Here is a 20549-nt window from a genome sequence, read left to right as displayed (position 1 = left end):
GCATGAGTAATAAAAGTTGTAATTAAAGTAATTAAAGGTGCCAGCAGCTCAATTTTTTATCCATTCTCTGATATTTTCTCATTTTTCATATTGTATGAAAGTTTGGAATCAGTTGAATGATTTAAATTGTGATTTAGATCATTCAACTGTGGATGTAAAAGCCCAACAAAGCCCAGCATTGGAACCATGTCAAACTGAATTGTCTCTTTTAAGTAAATGAAATACTTAAAATAGCTCTATTAAACAAATGTGAATTAGATAACAAACAGAGATTATAGCCATTCAGAGCAGGAATGCTCTTTATCTTTAATTTAATACACCACAATAAACATTCTTATTTAGGCGGTGAAGCTTACCTCACATCCATCTGAGATGGCCTTGATGTAAGGGTTGTTGTCGTAGGACATCTCCTCATCATTGGCACCCAAGAAACGCAGCGCCTTGTTGTAGCTGTCGCTAGAGGCGTCGTACCACGCCACAGACTGGTGGCAGCTGTAGGTGAAGTTTTGCCTGGCTGAGGCTGTCAGTAGTCTGAGGAAGGTCATTTGTACCATGTTTATTGCGTTCCCATCTGCGTCGACATAGGAAAACTGGACAGAGATGGAAAGAGAGAGAATGAGCAGCAATTACCAAAAGTTTGTGAAACAAATCTAAACAAATGTGATGACTGATACCTGATCTTATTTAACAAAAACGAAATGTTCTGTCTCTCCATGCAAGATCGTACAAACTATGTGAAAAACAGTGCAAAATAATTTCAGATCCCTAAATACTTTAAGTTGAAAGACTCATGTGGATAGTAATGCATGTGTATGGATGCTCATCCATACACATGTACAGACTTGCAGACAAAATATGACGAGTATATGAAGGTATAAAATTTTTCCTGAAGCAAACTGTCACAGGGCTATTTGCATAGTTGAGAAATAGTAGAAAATGGTTTACAGTAGACACTGTGTTGTTCTCTTGGAAAGTTTCAAGAGAAACAAGACCTTTAGACACGACACAGTTCTGACAGATACTTTGTGTAACTCTTGTCTGAACATGTGCATTAAAAGCACTCACTATCCAAAGTCAGGAAATGCACCGGGCTTTCAATACCTCAAAGTCGTATCATTTTCTGTCACAGCCAGCCTTTGTGCTGTTGTGGAATGAACCATGACACCAGTTTGATGGAGCGGGACAAACCTGTTTCTTTCATTGGTGAATACAGTAAATAGCTGACGTTTAGAGAGAGATTTTCACTGTCCAGGGACAGAATGAGGACAGCTGGAATGCTAACATCCTGAAGAATTCTCCTCGGCTTCACTCTGATATTTTAGTGATACTTTCTTCTGTATATGGCATAGTCTGGTTACAGAAACGTTTCAACAATAACCATTTTATGTGTGGTGTTACTGTCTAAGCAAGTTTTTGAAGTTCAATGAAAAACTTCAGTGTATGCACCCATAAAAAGCAAATCCATACCTGCTTTAAATGTGATTGCTTTCACTCTCAAGGTCATCTTCTTGTAAAGCAGTGCAGTGCTTCCAGCACCTCTGTTACATTTACATTACTCACTAAAAGTCCCTTTTTGACTCCTTGACTTCTTGCATTTGTGATATTATCTTGATCTCAGGTTTGGCAGAGATCAACTTCTGTGTCAAACTGACCGAAACTTATGTTGCAGTTTGGGTCTCCAAGTCAGGAGAAAGTGCATTAGATCAGATCGATCTTTCTTTCTTTCTTTCTTTCTTTAAAAAAATAATTTTTTTTACAATTACAACTGTGAATCTTGCCCAAAGGAAAAAACTGGTAACGTCTTTTTGCATTTTTTTTATTGAAGTTTTTGCTAAAAGAACACAATGATGCGACAGCGCCTGGAGTATTTGCCCCTGTTTTGACACACTGGAGTTGATCCAGCAATTGGGATAAATGAACACTTCCAAGTGAAAATGGGGCTTTGACTGAGTGACTGAAACCTAGCAGGACTGCTCAAAAAGACAACTTTGAAAGAGTTTGCAGCCAAATTCAAACTAAGCTTCTTTTTTTTTTTACTTTTAATAGGTGCTGAATCATGTTGTTGAACCAACAGCTGACTAAATATGTTTCAGTTTATGTTAGATCTCTAAGAGATGGATGAGAGATGAAAACAAAAAGAAAACTTACTATTTTACCACGCTTAAATTCACTAAACCATGAACCTGGGACTTCTTTGGGCCATGAAGATATTCTGACCTTTGGAAAATAAAAAGACAACGTTTATTAATATTTTAGATTACCACAGGCATAATATGTGAACATTTCTGCTGTATACAGCAATGCCTCAAGCATAGCATCAAAGTTTATCATCTGGGAAAGAAGATAAAACTTATATCTCCGAGAGAACGTTTTCACAAACTTCTTGAGTTGTGTGTAGTGTTTGCCTCTCGGTGGTGTTTGAGGTGCTTGCACAAAATCAGATCTGAACAGGTTTCTACCTGCAGCAGATCAAACGAGTTCTTATAACAATGGCAGCCTTGTGATGTGCCTTCTGTTGCGTCATTGTCTTAGCATAATGGCTTAATAGTAATTTAGAAAGGATGATTAACAATAGTCAGTTTGAAATAATCGTAAAAACCTAAGTTACTTACTCCACTGGACTTCTTATCTGGATAAATGCAGGTTTCGCCTCCGGCAGTGAAGTTACAGTAGACTTTGAAGGAATCCCCTGAGCAGCCTTGATTCGGGTCAATCCAGTACTCACCTGAAGAGAACCAAGAACAGCCAAATTTTCTCTTCAACTTACATCGACAGAAAATTGCAGAAAGCTCAATTTCAAACGTTAGTGTGCTTGATTTCTTTACCTTAAGTAAAAATTTGTTGCTCATTTTCATGGCTCACACACAGCTGGATTAAATGATGTTTTTATGCCTGAGCCAAGGTACATTTTATTCCTCAAAGGAAGTAAAGCAGCAGTAATAAACCTACTGCGCAGCAACAGCTATGGTTATAGGCTTTAGAAGCAGATAATCCCACATTGTACCGAGAGGACAGACAGCCTAAAATTCATGCATTAATTATAAGGCAAAGACAGGGCACAAAGGTTTAAAAAGGAGATATACAAAGAGCTATCAAACAAACACTAATGCTCACTAATGAATTTAATTCTTTCAGAGCAGGTCTGCCAATCACTGTTATCAACCGGTTTTATTTTTTTCAATAGAAAATCCATTTGTCACAATAATGGCTGTTAGGATGAGCATTAGTATCTGAAAACATGGGGAGAATCTCTGATGTCTGCTTCTCTCTGCTGATACATATCCCTATGAAACATGACAACAACATGGGTGTGTTTTCCTTTCAGGCTGAAGTCTTGCTGGGCTTCAACTTACCATCGGCAAACTCTGGGTGGCAGAGCTGCAGGTCTTTACATGTCCTGGCGGGGTTGTTTTGGGTGCCCATGGGGTATTTCATGCGTTCAATATCTTGCTTGAGGTTGTTGAGGGAGCCAAAAATGTCCTCCATACCCTCGCCATAATCCATGATGGTACCATCTGACTGGATATCACTGGAGCGCTTTGTCTTCTTTGGTGACTGAATTGGCAGAGGCTGGATAGCTTCACCTGGTGGGCCCTGTAAGGTGTTTTAGATTTCATACAATATAAAAATATACAACAGACTTTGTACAGTGGTAGTGTGACAACTTTAAGGTAATGGAAACAATGAAAACGGTAGTTTGAAAGACTCACAGGAGGACCAGGAGGACCGATTGCACCAGTGTCTCCTTTTGGACCAGCAGGACCCTTTAAAGTATACAAACATGTTATTAAAGCTCCATTTAAAGTAAATGCTGATTGTCGCAGCAGCAATGCATTATGAGAAACATGGGTTTGTACTCACACTTGAACCCTTGGCTCCTTTGGGACCTTGAGGACCCTGTATGACAAAGAACGCAGTACAGCAATTTAGCAAAGTCATTCTGTTATGACATTAATATATAAGTAGAATAAGTAACAAACATACGGGCAAACCAGGTGGGCCTGGGGGACCAAGAGGACCACTGGCTCCAGCGATACCCTGTTATGAGATCAGATCGAAGTAGAAGGTACATATATTTGAGAAGAAAAACAAAACAACAACAAAAAAACATTGCAGGGAACAGAATTACTGTCAAGCTTGAATAATTGGTGACATAAAAAAATACGATAAGAGAACCAGTGACATTCAAAGAAAACTATCAAAAGTGGCCAAACACTGCACTTGTGACAGGGCTGTTGCTTCTCAGGCCTTAAAGTAAACATACTAATCTGAATAAAAATGTTTACATTCTTTAGCTTTGATAAAAGAAGGCAGTGCAGTATCACATGGATAGATAACCAGCACACCACCTTAAATCACTAAACGAAGGCAGGCTGAAGACTACAGCAGAATGTGTTACAAATGTAACATATTCAGTGATCCTGCAGTGTGTGTATGTTTTTAATGGATGAAGGCTGTCATGTCCTCCTTTCAGTACTGCTTCTTATTTAAGTGGAAAAGACAGAAAAAAAGAAGTCTGATTTTTAATGATGTGGCTCAGAATGAAAGCAGTTTTTCACATCACACAGTGTGATATTATAACAGCAGTGTCACACACACATAGGAACTGACCACGGTGTTAATGAGTCGTCAAAGAACATCTATACTAGTGTTGATGCTCATATACTTGAACTGCTCGTTTCCATGATGTTGATATTCTACATGCTAAAGCAGTGTCAACTAAAGAGTTTGGTTTAAACACCTCACAGCCATAATTATACAGTTTTCTCTACACATTTTAAGCAATTTGCATCAGTAATCCAATGAGACAAATGTTTTGGATACAGCAAGAGAGGAGATGTGCAGTGCATTGCAGAGCTCTAGTAAAAAGCTGTAATCAAAAACAAGTGACTGTGGCAAGATCTGTGGCCACAGTAGAAGGGCAAATGGGCTAAAAATGGCAAGAGGTGCAGGGCAAGTGGCCTGTGGACCAGTGTGGGAATAGAGTCATCAATCACTTACACCGTCGCCCTTGCCACCAGGAGAACCTTGAGGCCCGGGCAAACCTCGGTCTCCCTTCTCTCCTTGCTCGCCAGGGGGTCCAATCAGACCAATCAAACCTGGGTGACCCTGCAGGATGAAAACAAATGTCACTTGTGAACTCTACCATAAAAAAATGTTCATATCTCCCGACAAAGGTGAAGTTATTTCTTTATCCGCAAAAATGAAATGCACGTGGGAGGCCGCGAAGGGTGAAGTTTCATTACAGTACAAATCCTCAGGGATTAAAACTGGAATGCCTTTCTTACAGCACACACCGAAGAACTTCTCTGAAAATCAAACATGAGCCAGGCCAATTCACAAGTACATGATTACTGAGAAACTGGTGAGTTCTAACCGGGCCCGCTAAATTGACAACATGCAACACGGTGCCTAAATTGTGCACTTTTAAACTGCTCACTCCCAAGCCGACCCTGTCAGTGGGTGGGAGGCAATTTAGCTTAGCAATGTGTGCTGTCTGAATATCCTCTGCAGTTATATTTCATCAGCAAATTTGACAGTGTTTAGTTTAGACAGATTTACAGTGATACATCACATTCAACTGCATATTCAATCACTTTAAGGCATTTTTCCTTACAGAAAGTATGACAGAACTCATTTTGGTTCATTTTAATTTAAGAGTATAGTTGTCTTCTTAATTAAATCCGTTGCTTTTGATAATTTCCAAAAGGCATGGAAGCTGGGTAGAAGTTGTAGTCTTGACTCACTTCTGCCCCAGAGTTCCTCTCTCTAATTATAGGGTTATCTCCTATATCAAAGATGAGAAATGAAACCAGTCTGCAATCAGACGAAGAAGAAAGTGCTACGCTCACCTTTTCACCTTTAGAACCCGGGTCACCTTTCAGGCCAGGAAGACCGGGAGGACCCTGAAGAACAATAACTGAAGTTAAAAATCAATTTTCACAGAGACGAACAAAAAAAAAAAAAAAGAGAGAAAAGAACTCATGACAGTACAAGCAAAACTTTAAAGTTACAAGACTTGATTTTTTTTAAATGAGGCAATAAAGAGAAAGAAAGAGAAGACAGAGTAAGAGAGAACTTGGAGTGTCAAAATGAGAGGGAACAAAATAAGTGACTCAAAAATCACACGTTTCACAGAGAGGGAAGCAAAGAAACAACACAAAAGATGAAAACACTTTCAATTGAGACATTATTTAAGGGGATAGGCTATGGTTTTGTTAAACAACCAAATCTGGAACAAGTCTAATGTGAGTTAACTTCTGCAAGTCTGGAAGCAAGAAAAAACACTGTTTCAAAAACACCCCCTCCCAACAACACCAGATCTAGTTAGACAGATAAATGCCAAGAGTAGAAGGCAGGAGAGTGTAGGGGACGCTATGCATACTAACCATAGGACCTGGTGGGCCATCTTGTCCTGGGGAGCCGGGCATTCCTTGTTCACCCTGTGAAAACCCATTCAATTGTAGTGAGCATTATAGGCTGCTGTATTTTCTCTGGTCTGCCATTGATTTTCTGTGCCCAGCATGATGATTAATAGCCCAAACAGGGAAGAAAAGTGTGCTGGAATAAACAAGCGAAACTAAAGTATAAGCCAAATGGGAGTATTGATTATTCCATGAAGTCTATCATCATGCCTTAGCCGTAGCTTTTTTTTTTTTTTTTTTTAGAAAACACTTTGAGTGTGAGTCTTAGTTTAAGTATGCGTATCTCTCTGGAGTATATCGTATGAACAGGAAGGCATCATTGCTGAAGCTTCAACTTACAACAGGGCCAGGGATTCCACGCAGACCCTCTGGACCAGGTTTTCCTGGAGGTCCCTGGGGGCCAACTGGTCCTGTTTTACCTGCTGGACCCTCCACACCTGACTCACCCTGTATGTGGACATACAAATGATCTAATGGTATAACTTAAGCAAAGTTTTGTAGAGTTGAGCAAATGCAGGTTTTAAAGTCGCTAGTCCAAAGTGTTCAGTCATTGAAGAAATTTAGGAAATGTGTCCTGGAGCCTACAAGCAGTAAAACAAACAAATAAATCAACATGCACACAGTTTTTAGGAAAGCACAGCCTGCAAGCACTCACCACAGATTCATGACAAAACCAGTGGTATATAGCTGGTTATTCATAAAAGTCTTAATGTGTAATAGCAGTGTGTAATATAATGGGATAGATTAAAAACTGTGTGTGGCGTTTGAGATCTGCAACACACACACACAACCTTATTAGCTTATTAAGTATTTTTCTGAAGCGACTCAGCACTACAGACTAATTTCAACTGCAGGCTGCTTTGAGTTTTAAATTATGCCGAGAAAGTATCTCGTCTTTAGACTGGGTAAATGGGGGCCAGTAAAAAATTCATATATAAATAAATGAATAAAATTAAAAAGATCCTGAGTTTTCAAAGTTATGTTGCTGCTGCTTTACACAGGGTTGAAAATGGGCCCAATAGATGGAAGTTACTCTGGCCATGTTTTAATAAAAAGCTCATGAGAACATAAAGTCCTCATGTTCTACAGCTGAATACTGACAAGCTGTAATCTGAAACACAGCATTATGCAAACAGAGCACATGGAAATAAACTATGTCTGAGCTGCAAGGCACTTACAGATTAAAGACTTATTGCAAAGCTGTCAGAGCAACTTTACTGAATTTATTATGACCACTGTGTATGACATATGCAATGTTTTCAATCAGGAATCAGATAGTTAAGGGCAAATCTCTGTTTTAAGAACACCGTAGAGTGTCATTCATTAACAGTGATTATCAAACATGTATGCAAAGTGTGCAACACTACTGGCATTAAAAAATATTATTTTCTTCAGGTTAACATCCACATCCTCCCTGTTATCCATAAACAGAGAGGCATCTTGTTGCAAGCAGCATCTGGTGTTAAATGATTTTGCCTATGCACAAAGCAGCAGAGTATGTGTGTACATTTAGACAATGATGAAACAAAGAAATTGGCTTACAACAAGTGCAAACTCAAGAGGAATTTCAGCGAGCACAAAAAAGAGAAACGCACGATAACTGAAGAATACCTGAGGGCTATACGTAAATAGCCTTGACTTCCTTTGTAGGCCTCGAAATTAAGCCACAGAACAATAGGAGAAACAAGTGAATCTTGGTTTTACTCAAATAGACTGTGTTCATAAATTTCCATCTAATCTGCGATGGAAATTAAATGACTTCAGCGCTTTTTTTGCGATTTTAATTCCACAATGTGGGCGCAGTGAGGGAGGAGGAAGTCCGAGGGACTTGCTGAGACGGCTCTACTTTGCAAAGGAAGAATTGATTTTCCTACCTTAGCGCCCTTCTCTCCTTGCCTGCCCTCTGCACCAGCAGCCCCCGGAGGTCCCTGAGGAGGATGATAGTACACTGCTTCAGCATTCCGACATAACATCAGCACAAGCCAACTGTACAAGAAGACTGCACAAACACGTACAGGAAATGAACATCAGAGTTATTCACAGAAGTTGTTACTCTGTCTGTTGGCTCATTTTTTCAAGTTACATGCAACTCTGCATCATGCATATTTTGGTCTCAAAAGGGGAATCGCTGGAAATTTTTGTCAGTTGTCTTTCTAATTAAATTCTTGGTGGATATTTTCTTCAAACAGGGTGGATCTTTCTCTATCATCCAGTGTGAAGTACAACAGGTCTATTATGCAAAGATCTATCTGACTCTTCTATGTCTGCCTTCAATAATTTGTAATCAGCCATGTTAAAAACAGAAAAAATCACATTTAAGAAACACAGGCGTCTTCGGTCAGAGCCAACAGTTGTTGGATCGTCTTATCTTTCTGGTCAGGCTCTTCGAGGCCCACAATGATTTCTTTCAAGTCCACCCTCTTCAAATCCACTCTCCATCCAAATTCCACTCTGATCTGGCCGACTGCAGCCTGAGTGCTATTGACTGAGAGCCTATAATGTGAGCTTGCCTCCTGTCTTGGCGCTTTCATCTTCTCCTGATGTGCACCTCTTACTGGTGATGAAGAGGCAGGCTCTTGATCAGCAAAAAGAACCATTTCAGTAGTGGCACAATATACAGCAGCTAGAGTCAATAAGTAGGTTTATGTCAAGGTTGCTAAAGCACCTTGACATATGCCATGTGTTTAGGACAGAGATTATTAGTGTTCCAGTTAAAAAAAAAGAAAAAAGAAAGAAAAGCTGTGACCTGTACCCAAATAAAAAGAATTAAAGCCAGACGGGGTTAATACGTTTTCCCACCTCTCTTTTTTCAGGGAGCATAGGTGAATAAATTTCCAGCATTAACGCATTATAAGAATAAATGAAGCTAAATTTGTGGACAGGCTCAACCGACTAATTAAGAATCACAGGCTGAAGCAGACAACGATTTAAGGACGGTTACAGATTTTTAAAAGGCCAAATGCAGAGAAAATACAAAAAAGTGTTAGGAGGAGTTATGTATGAGCAACCGGGCATGGACTACCAAGGATCTGCGTGGAGGGAAAAATGGCCCTTATCCTAACTATAATCCCTAGGACATTAAGGTGCAGCATATGCTGATACCATGCTAAAGACTCGGAATATAAATTTGACTGGAGACATTAGAAAAGCAATCAACCCTGGTTTATAAATGCACAACATGTTTTTTTATCCCATTGGACCGAAGCCCAGTGCTTTTCTTTGAAATGCAGTGAGGCACTCACGATTGTAACTTTTCATTCAAATTTGGGAGAATAGCTGCTCATTTTCATGTGGACTTTGAATTTCATGTGGGATTGAAAATATGTTAATGTTCAATCTTTGAACTGCGCATTCTGTTCAGGTATTTATTTTCTTTGATATTTTTCACCGAAATCTCAGCCTCATGAAGTATATGAAGGACATCTGCTTTACTCACGTTGTCTTTTAGTGTGGCTATATGCTTTTTTTTTTATTTTTACATTTTAAATCAAACCTGCAACCTTGAGAAGATTCTCCCAACGTTGAAATCCTCTATTATGGCAGCCAAAATCGCAGTGGTGACAAATCTCAGCTGTCACACATACTTTGACTGGTTGTTGTGCACTGTCCTGGCCTTGACATCACTCAGCTCTTCTCTTTTAATAACATCCTAGCAATTTTTCCATGTCCATGTTTTTGTTTTGCTCTGCCTGTCAGTCTAGCACCCATGGATCAATAGTGTGTCAGACTCGCTATATCTCTCTCTCGCTTTTGCTCTTTCTGCCATATGGACCTAAATGAGTTTGGAACCCACAGATTCTCGCTTTTTTTTCTCCTCTTACCAGCAATTTTTTCGGTAAGCCTTTCCAATTTCTTGCTAAGAAAAAAAAAATTGATTCATGATTTTCACATCCTGACGTTCATCTCTCAGTAGGCTTTAAGGCGGCTTCTCTTCGCAGACAGCATAACGCCTCGACCCCTTAAATCTCCCACTTTGTTGTCCCCATTCTACTTTTAATGAAAATGAGTCTCTCCGGGCTTTACTGCCAAAATTGAGCTGTCGAGGAGGAGTTGTCGCAAAGCGAGGAAGAACACTCGCCCGCTGGCTAAAGAGGCTTTGTACAGTGCCAACAGAAATCCCACCTCCTTTATCTATTTTAAAAATGACCTAATACACATCTCAAATGAGCATAATAAGTTAAGATGTTATAGCTGATAAAAGCGTTAGTCAGCAATGAAAACTGTAACAATGGGACCATCCGATTGGTCGATTGTGGATTGTAGCTGGAACCATACCAGTGATGCAAACACTTTGAAATGAGTTTTAACTGCCTCAGGCTTACTCTCTTGCCAGGTGGTCCAGGTGGGCCGGCTTCTCCTGATGGACCTGGAGGTCCCTAAAAGAAGCAAGCCAAAAAACAAAAGAAAACAGAGAAACACTATTAACAGTTTGCATTAACAAGTAAATCTGTACTGATTATGAATTGTTATGAAAGCACAGCATTCGTCTTCTGTCTGCCAGAAGGATAATAACACAGAGGCCGAATACACATTTTGGGAATGCTAAACCCCTCCATAGTCTGTAAGAGTTACACCCAGACCCAAAGTTGGATGGTGCACAGCACTGCTTGAAATAATACACACTGTGTTCCCTGAGATACTTTCATCCAATTATCTCTGAGTTAATTGCAGACAATCAGAGTGTTTTTTTTAAAACATTCAAACTGGTAAATATTCACAGTGTTAATCAGCTCATTTTTGGGATGACTGCACAGTGACATATAAATACAAAAGTCATGGTGTGTAGATCTGATTTCAAAGAAGGGGAAGCCATCATATGAAGTTCACATTATGTATTAATATACCTTCTAAATCAACATATTTCACTGCAGCATTCAAAGATGCAAACCGGCTTCATAAACAAACAAACAAACAAACAAAAAAAAAACCAGAATATGTAACATCGGTCGAGTTTTTCTCTGGCAATGATAAAGGCTTATTTACATCCATAAATATTCAGAGTTGTCACTCGCTGCACTTTACACGGGGCCAGCACATTAATACGTGGATTTTATTTCTAATTATACTTAATGAATCTACAAAGCAGATAAGTCCATTTACCCTACACCCATACGTATGAGGTAACTAGCATGAATTAAAATGCCGCAGTGTAAATTATTTACTCACTAAATATAATTAGAGCATTTAGTGGCAAACTTGTGGTGGAGTACTAAAGTCTAATATAAAACTAAAAAATAATAAAAGCACTGTGACAGAGAAACTGACTATTAAGCTGATGTCCTCATATGATGTGCTTGCACCAAGTGTACCAAATGTTATACGTGATATAAGGTCATGCAGTCATTTCTTCATTCCAAATTATAAAAAAGTGTCAACTTACCGGTTGGCCAGCCTCTCCATCCTCTCCTTTCTCTCCTGGTTCTCCATCAGTGCCCTGCAAAAAAGACATTAGAGATTAGTCTGACACTGGAATATCCATTAGGACCATACTCTTTAATTCTTGCATTAAACATGATCCACCTGGAACAGAGTTATACGTACTCTGTACTCTCAATCTATATAGGGCTAACATAAGGGTTTCATACTTACAGCTACACCTGGCTCTCCAGGAGGGCCAGGGTCTCCAGGGAATCCAACAGGACCCTTTGGAAGAAAGAAATAAGATGATGAGATGCATCCGTGTTTAAAAAAAGACATAATTTTCCTGGCTTCAAGCATTAAGGACATGGTTAGTAATTTCGACAGTGATTTAGACTTGGTGTACTTGGTTACAGCCTCTGAAGGAAATATGATGGACTTAATGATAATGTTGCAAATCTTTGAGAAAAGGCTTCACTGCATCCCATTTCTATGCAGGCATAAAATATAATCTCCATCAATAAAAAGGCTTTTTAGCTCTTGAATATGTTCTAGGCTAAAATTGCCTGCCTTAAGGCTGCAAGAGATATTTCCTTTAGAGCAGTAAATTTAAGCTTGTCTGAGTCAATCCTAAAAAAGCTCTTATAGAGATATTGAGAGTATGTGCCAGACGTACAGGGTTGCCCTTGGGGCCATCATCTCCAGGGGGTCCTTTGGCGCCAGCAGGTCCAGCAGCTCCAGGGGGGCCAGCTTCTCCTTTCTCTCCCCTCTCACCTTTAGGTCCCTGTAGTGATGGGGGGCAAGGGAGGGCATTCATTACATCAATTCCACAAGAGGGAGCATTTTTTTCTTCCAAGGCTGACACTGAACAGGATGGGGTGATAAAAACAGACAAGCAGTCAGAGGCTGCTGAGAGACACTGGATCCAAAGATCATCCCAGTGTTGGTAACAGAGCACAGCAACTCTGGATGGTCAACAACACTGATGTGAAATGAGGTGCAACATATATATTTTTTAAAAGCCTTATTTAAATTATACAGATAAAATATATTTTAAAACCTCCCTGATGAAAAAATATGCTGGTTATGATTTTCAAGTTTTCAAACCGTGTCTATTATTTGCAAGTCCAGCTGTTAAGTGTTGTAAAGGATTAAAGCTGATTTGGTGAGAAATCAGGAGAAGATTTGGATACATGCGAAACAATCTTTTATTCTGAAAATTCTGACGTTAAAGTAATTTGATTGTAACTTTAATGGAATCTGGTCAGTATATAGTCAGTTTATACAAAGATCCTTACTGATCAATAATTTGAGTAAATAAATCTTTACTTTTACACATTTCAGGCTATTTTTACTTTTTGCTTCATGTTTATGTGGGTGAAAAATCAAGTCTTTGAGCGTACGAGTTGGTAATTAATGTCCTTGGTTTCTGCAACATTTCTTAAAGTAAGATGATTCACAGTTCAGTTAAGATGTGGAAACAAGCAAAGAAACAGAAAACTAGAAACTCATGTAGTCCACTACTGTTTCATTTCTTAATATTTGTATTATTAATTAATTTATTGTGTCTGAATCTGATGTACAGCATGTAAAGGTTCATGCGTGTAAGCAAATAGGATGACAGCTAGATTTAGATTTATTTTATACTAACTAAACTATACGGTACCAACACTATTGCTTATGATAGGAACGTAAACTTCACCCTAACTCTGAAACTATCACACCAGCAATTCAAAGAGGAACTAATAGAGGGCATACAGACACCTATAATCACACTTTTTTACAACTTTTCAATCTGCTGTTGTACCTCAATAATGATAAATTTAGCCGCAGAGCTAAAAAGCAAACACTGATGGGTGTTTTTCTTCGACAACAACAAGGTCAAGTGTATGACTGCAGTACGTTAATGAGTTTAAAGCTTTTAGAAGTAACTCCAAACAAGTATGGCACTGAAGAGCACTTCCAATTTCTTGTGCAACAGCCCCAATGTAACTATCAAGGAGGACAAATCACAACTTAAGCTGCATTAACACGGATGTCTGATGTTTTAAAGGCAACTTGCTTCAGGGTTGCTGCAATCATTGTTCATAAGGTCAGAAGCAGTGTGCAGATCCTCCTGCTAATTAGGCTGCGTCTTAAGAGGAAGAGACTCAGCTTGGCGGGTTATGTGGATCCAGGGTGCAAAGCAGAAGAGTCATGCTGAGATGAACTACCAGCTTAAATGTGAGGAACAATTACTATCATGGTGATGAATACACAGTGTCACTTACAAAAAACAAACAAAAACACCTCCTCATTAGGTTGGAGTTAGTGGTAAATATACCAAAAGTTACTTAGTCTTGTTTTTTTTCCTTGTCACCATTCAATTGCAATGGTGTGCACAAAGTGAGTTTACCCATTTTAAAGACGGGCCCTACAATCACGCTACAGTGCTAGAATCTACAGTAAAATACTGAATGTATGTCGATAAGCATGGTCCAGTGTGTAAACATCTAACATGTAACACAGTGACACAAATATACATTAGCAACACATATTTAGCTTGACAGAAAACAAAAACAAGAGCGTACTTACCTTAGTTCCAGGCTCTCCAGGTGGTCCTGGGTTTCCAGCCTCACCTTGCTCACCCTGTGGTTAGACAAATGTCAATGTCAAAACAAATAAATCTTCAATATCACACATTTTTTTTCCCAAATTCAGATATGATATCTGAAATTGAGCCATAACTACGTAAGTCATACATGAGAATAAGTATTATTGTCAGAATAAATAATGATATTATTACTAACAGTTAACTCTATTAAGTCTATAACTGTAGCTGACTAATAATGTGCTACTACATTCAAAGTATTCGTAGTCCTAGTCCTGGAAGTGCTATAATTTTTTTTTTTTTTTTAAAACAACATTGTGTCCAAGCTCTAAGTCATAAAAAACATACTGAAATGAACACACGGTGTTAAAAAACAAGAAGGTGACTAGGTTGTCTGAAGTGGCTGGAAGGTGTAACAGACTCTAATTCAGTCTCAGTGCCTAACATCCTTCAGTGCAGGCACAAAACACTGGGGTGCCAAGTTTTGATTCTTACCTTCTCACCTACAGATCCCATGGGGCCCACACCACCTGGAGGACCTTGTGGACCCTGCAGCAGGAAAGAGATAAATCATCATCAATCACCACAGGGAAGGACAAGTAATGATATAAAGGCCTCACAATGTAAGTTGATAGAAGTTAAAAAAAAAAAGTCACAGTCTAGTATGCATATGAGTATGGTAAATGGTAAATGGCCTGTATTTATATAGCGCTTTACTAGTCCCTAAGGACCCCAAAGCGCTTTACATATCCAGTCATCCACCCATTCACACACTGGTGATGGCATAGTTGTACTTTGTACAGTTGTTAACAACTATTTGTACGTACATCAGCTCCACTAGGACCCTGAGGACCTCTGGGACCAGGTGGACCAGGGGGGCCCTGCAGGAAAGAGTCAGAGAGTTGTTACAGTGTATTTAACAAACTTTTATAAGTTTTAACAAATATCGAGTGGTTTTTCTCTTACCATAGGTCCAACATCGCCGTTCTCACCCTTTTCCCCAGGAGGTCCTGGAAGCCCCTGTGGACAAATAAAATGAATAAATGATCATGTTATTAGAAAAGAAAACAATCACTTTACTAGAGTTGTTAACTGTAGTCACAACGGCTGATGCTACTGATGCAGTGATGCTGTAAAATATTAAATGTATCTGTGAGCCAAATGTGCACAAATGAATTACTTGAATTCATGTTTCACCTGCTATTCAATTAAATATCCAGTGAGTATGATCAGTAAGGTCAAGGAAAACTGCTGCCCTAAAAGGTTGAATTTGTTAGACTCTATGTTACGTACTTGTTGCCTGAGCAAAACGGGGGGGGGGGTTAAGCTCCCTTATGAATTCTTCGGTGAAGGTGTCATGTTTTTATTCTACAATTCTTCCTGCAGCTCTGCAGACATTCCACCTTATTCACCTTATTCACCTGCACCTTATTCCAAGGTGCAGGCATAAATCCTGCTCACTCATTCTTGTAAAATAAGTGGCGTGGTCCAGACCTCACATGTGTTTTTGATCTGTGACATTTCTACCAGTAATTGCCACGATATCACTGCTGAAGGTTGCTTTGCTTCTGTGTGATTTAGGAGTTGATCGTGAGTGAGTGGTGGAGGTTTGCTGGGGGAGATCAAAGAATTTATTTCTCCCCACATTACACTGAGGACACACAACGAAAACAAAGACCCTGTGCTGACTGTTTTGAGCTTGCGCATGCATGCATCTCAGCATGTGTGTGCTCACTGGGTGCTGAAAAAACTGTGTGTGGATGCATGCTAATGTCTCCTGTGCTGAGTAATATAATCTGTGTAAAGGTCCCGTCTAGTCTAAGATCATTAGCAGTGCTACTCATTATGTAGAATAGTAAATGTGCTCAATGAGGGCCAGGCTATTGGAGTGGGTCAGTCCATGCAATTAATGGAATCGTGATGGGAAGTGAATTACTCCCAATTAAAAGTCCATTGAATAAAATCCTGCAGAGACAGGATAGCACCTCGGATTGATAAATAGCAGTCTATGTAATTTGATCAAGACAATGACCCCAATCTCTGCAGTAAATGCCCAACACGTCTAGCTTAAGAAGTTGATTACTAATAAACAGATAATTACAAAGAAATGAGGTCTATCTATGGGAAAGGTCCTACCTCGTTAGAATATTATCATAGTTTAGGAAAACATCATTAAAGTTTATGTGTACCTTTTTGTGTCAAAGTGTTGGGTTTTTAAAATGCACCCAATAACTTCAGTCTGGCCTCAAGTATTTCCTTTGATGAATAACCCTCACCAATGAATACATAGAAAAGAAAAGTACGCCACTGATAATAATCTATTTTGCAATACACGCACTGGCAGGCCTCGTTGGTTTTTGTGAATTCTTTGCGGGGGCTGAGACTGGCACTGCACAGAGAAGCCAGGCCGTGATGAAAAAAGGATTTTGCCGTTGAATGGAGGTGAGAGGTGCAATCGTTGCAGGTCAAAGAAAGTTTACTGGACGTGACATTCCAGATCCAATTAAAGTGCTTAAGCAATGGTGTAAATATGAATTTGTTTGTGTCTACCATTTTTCCACCGTAGCTTGTAACCTGAAGGTCACAGTGTAGTTAAAAAAGGTAAATGAGTGTTTCTGACTATAACGTGTGACATCATTAGACACACTATTGCAGGCAGACAGAATGGAAAAAAATAACGTGAATATTATCCTGTGTGACAGCTATAAGACAAAGAATATATATATATATATATATATATATATATATATATATATATATATATTACATATTACAATTTGTATTCATAGTTATGGCACAAACCTGCAGACCAATAGGACCAGGAGGTCCAGGGAAACCTCTGGAGCCCTCATCTCCCTTCTGTCCGAACATGCCCTGTTGTCCTCTGGGACCAGGCTCTCCATCACCTCCCTTATTAACAACAAACAAAAGCAAAGATTTGAACAGCACTGCTGTGACCTCCTGCTCAGGTTTAACTTCTCATTCTTTGTCAGTACTTACAGCAGGACCAGGAGCGCCTACAGGACCTTGGAGACCGGCTGGACCAGGAGGACCCTGAAACATACAGTGAAAATAATGCCACCAAAATGCACATCCCCACAGAGTCAAAGACAAATCCAAGCACCCACGAATCACTTCCTGAGTAGAAGTCTAACGGGCTATTTTTTATTTTGAAGAAGGATGGATATAAATGTTCTGTATCACCTACCTGTTCTCCCTTGTCAGCTTTGCTTCCTTTCTGACCTGGTTCTCCAACTTCTCCCTGGTAAAGAAACACACACAGTCAGTTTTTGAGATAATGAAAAATGACTTGACTAATAAACAAAACATATCCCAAACCCAACAATAAACAACAACAATAATAGTTATCAGCTAGTGCTGATATTCTTCTTCTCTGCATATTTGCAAATTCAAGCCCAAACACCAAATGTAGGATTTAAGACTTCTAAATGAGCACAATACTACATTCTGTTATTGCAAAATCATTGAAAACCTCAGCTTAACATTATCTATAACTGTAATGGTGAGAGGGTATACCGACACAGTCTGCACAAATGCACTCCTGAGACTAATTTTTAGACCTGAAACTAACTGCTGATAAATTACAGCATTTAATACACGGTGACAAGTTTCATTCTTAATCTAATTTTGTGTAATGGAAGAATGAGGTTCAAGAAGAAAATAAGTGCTTCCTGTCAAGGTGCAATTAGGTACTTTATTTCCCGAGAGTTCACTCTATGCATATACAAGTACAGAAATGTATTTTGTCAGTCTAAGTTAATGCACTGCAAATCTCTGCATGAGCATTTGTTTGGCAGCTTTTATAGAATGTCTGATAGTAACCCTAAAGGCCATAATAATTACAAGAAATGAATGATGCAACAGCATCTCCTGCAATTGTGCTTTCTGTTACATCTGTTTATGAAGATGGATAAGCAACAGTTAGAAAAAGAGGAATATATTTTTGTTGCAGATTAATATGAGAAAATGATTGATTTACCCACATGCCCCACTTAGGGAACACAAGCAGATGTAACAGGATGAAATTGGTGGTGCTGAATGTAGGTAACTGACCTTGTCACCATCCTCACCAGGTGGGCCCTGGGGTCCAGCAGGTCCAGGCAGACCTACAGGACCCTGGACACCATCACGACCAGCTGGACCTTGAGGCCCCTTCTCACCCTATAAGAAGACAGAAATGTCTTTTAATTATATTCTGAAAATTGGTGACCAAAGAAAGGACAAGAAGAATGAAGCTTTAGGAGCAAAGTAACACTTACAGGTGCTCCCTTCTCCCCAGCGGGACCTGGGGGACCCTGAGGGCCAGGTCTACCAGATGGGCCAATTGGACCTCCTGGGCCAGCAGCACCTCTCTCACCAGGAGAACCCTGTAAGCGTGAGCACAATACGGACAATATTAATGAAAAACAAGGGCAGAAGGATTTTTAAAGATTTCAGTTTTGTTGGCCTGTTTGCACTGAACAAACACCGAGGACATTAGGAAACTGGCAAACAAAGACCCCACTGTGTCTTTCTGTTAATAATATATCAATAGATACACAGCTACACACAAAACCCTCTTTTTAAAATGGAAAGTGTGAAAACATTAGCAGAAACATGCAGTATCAGGTGGCTTTCAAGTTCTAAAAGAGAGCAAAGCTCATTGAAAGTAGTCAGCATTATCTCCTGTCAGGGAGCCGATGTCTTAGTGGTTCTCCAAGCCCTGAGCAACTCTCACCTGCAGCTGCATTACAAAATGAAACAGACTTCTGTTGCATATATATTATACTACTCAGTGTTCAGCTCAATCCATAAAACATGATTATGAATGACACTCAGCACTTTTTGTTTTATATTATCGATGCAGTGAACCAACCTGCATGCACACTAATTTTGGTTACAGAAACACAACATAAAAACTCTGAGTATAAAAGCCAAACAGATCATTTAGACTCTGTTTTTATTGAACAAATGCTTTATGTAGAGACAGGGATGCATCTTCTTTTTTTAAATGATAAATTCATACAAACGACTGGTAGTTTTGGCTTACTGAGGCTGTTCTACAGTAATCAAACTTAAAACACTACAACGTTCAACATAACAATAACCCTAAATATGTAAATAAATAATAAAAACTTAAATCTGGTTTATATTCTATTTAGCCAGTACTGTGTTGCGCAAGTGTCATGATGACACAATCGGCATCAGCAGAATATGTTCGTGTGCAGTGTGGCACGATCAGCTCAAAAAGAACATACTACAGTCTCAACTTGGGTAATAAAAGCCAGAACAAACAAATATCTGAATTAAAGTAATATTTGAATATTCAAGTCTTAATAATACTTCAAATGTATAGTGTGGAACTATCTAGAATAACTATCTAGAAGAATCTAAGATGATAATATAAATGGCATGCAAACCAACACAATCCAGAGAGCATAAAAACAGTACTTACAACAGGACCAGGTGGACCCTGGGGACCCTCTCCTCCCTTCAGACCAGCAGGGCCCTGAGGTGAAGATGGAACAAGAGACATAAATACCTTCACACAGTTGTTGAACTTTGTGTTTTAATTGCATTTAACCAAGCCATCCTAGTAAACACAAATCAAAGGCCAAAGCTATAGATTGCTAGTGTATTGTAAATCTAATATCTGTAATACATATCTCAGTCACAATATACAACACTTCAAAAAACACATTTCATCTATAATTGTGTTGTTGTGAATACTGCAGGGAAAGTGTAGTGGGATTCTTTTGCAGATAGATGGCTGCTTAAAGTTGTAAGCTATTGTATGGGTGCATACAATTTTCTCCATCTTGTTCTGCATATGCAAGCTTGTAAATTCAGTTTTGCTCATGCAGGGGTGTGCATAATAGGCTAGACGCATGTGTGCTGTTTTATATATTTGTCAGTTCCCATCATGTGCATGTGCAGCTCCCCAGTGGGCCACAAAAGAACACATAGCAGTATGGGTAATGAGTTTTTGCTGGCTCTGGCTGTTTGCTGGAGTAAATTACAATGGCAGAAAACAATCAGTGGTGCTGCTGTCCTGCAGAGCCCGACTGACCTTGAGGATGGAGGAAGCACAACACTTCCTCTCCCTGCAGTATATCCATTCCCAGATAACCCAGTCTAATTGCCAACATTTCTCACTTAATAATTTATTAGGTAAA

At 39.3% G+C, this 20549-nt stretch overlaps 1 protein-coding gene across 2 annotated transcripts in view; it reads right to left on the bottom strand.

The window, feature by feature from the left end:
* Positions 1-20549, bottom strand: part of col11a1a (collagen, type XI, alpha 1a) — a 68105-nt gene that overhangs the window by 1703 nt on the left and 45853 nt on the right. For both annotated transcript variants that reach the window (XM_040036206.1, XM_040036207.1), the window contains 26 exons: positions 19829-19882; positions 18654-18761; positions 18448-18555; positions 17582-17635; positions 17374-17427; positions 17176-17283; positions 15340-15393; positions 15201-15254; positions 14869-14922; positions 14358-14411; positions 12460-12567; positions 12015-12068; positions 11806-11859; positions 10748-10801; positions 8300-8353; positions 6765-6872; positions 6390-6443; positions 5853-5906; positions 5002-5109; positions 3985-4038; positions 3862-3897; positions 3711-3764; positions 3354-3594; positions 2613-2725; positions 2149-2217; positions 357-590 (listed from right to left, as the gene is read on the bottom strand). In XM_040036206.1, the coding sequence (XP_039892140.1) occupies positions 357-590; positions 2149-2217; positions 2613-2725; positions 3354-3594; positions 3711-3764; positions 3862-3897; positions 3985-4038; positions 5002-5109; positions 5853-5906; positions 6390-6443; positions 6765-6872; positions 8300-8353; positions 10748-10801; positions 11806-11859; positions 12015-12068; positions 12460-12567; positions 14358-14411; positions 14869-14922; positions 15201-15254; positions 15340-15393; positions 17176-17283; positions 17374-17427; positions 17582-17635; positions 18448-18555; positions 18654-18761; positions 19829-19882 (2151 nt within the window). The remainder of the gene's footprint in view (positions 1-356; positions 591-2148; positions 2218-2612; positions 2726-3353; positions 3595-3710; positions 3765-3861; positions 3898-3984; positions 4039-5001; positions 5110-5852; positions 5907-6389; positions 6444-6764; positions 6873-8299; positions 8354-10747; positions 10802-11805; positions 11860-12014; positions 12069-12459; positions 12568-14357; positions 14412-14868; positions 14923-15200; positions 15255-15339; positions 15394-17175; positions 17284-17373; positions 17428-17581; positions 17636-18447; positions 18556-18653; positions 18762-19828; positions 19883-20549) is intronic.

The sequence above is a fragment of the Simochromis diagramma genome, unplaced genomic scaffold, assembly GCF_900408965.1.
Source record: "Simochromis diagramma unplaced genomic scaffold, fSimDia1.1 OVJJ01000271.1, whole genome shotgun sequence".
NCBI lineage: Eukaryota > Metazoa > Chordata > Actinopteri > Cichliformes > Cichlidae > Simochromis > Simochromis diagramma.
This window is presented reverse-complemented; position numbering and strand designations above follow the sequence as displayed.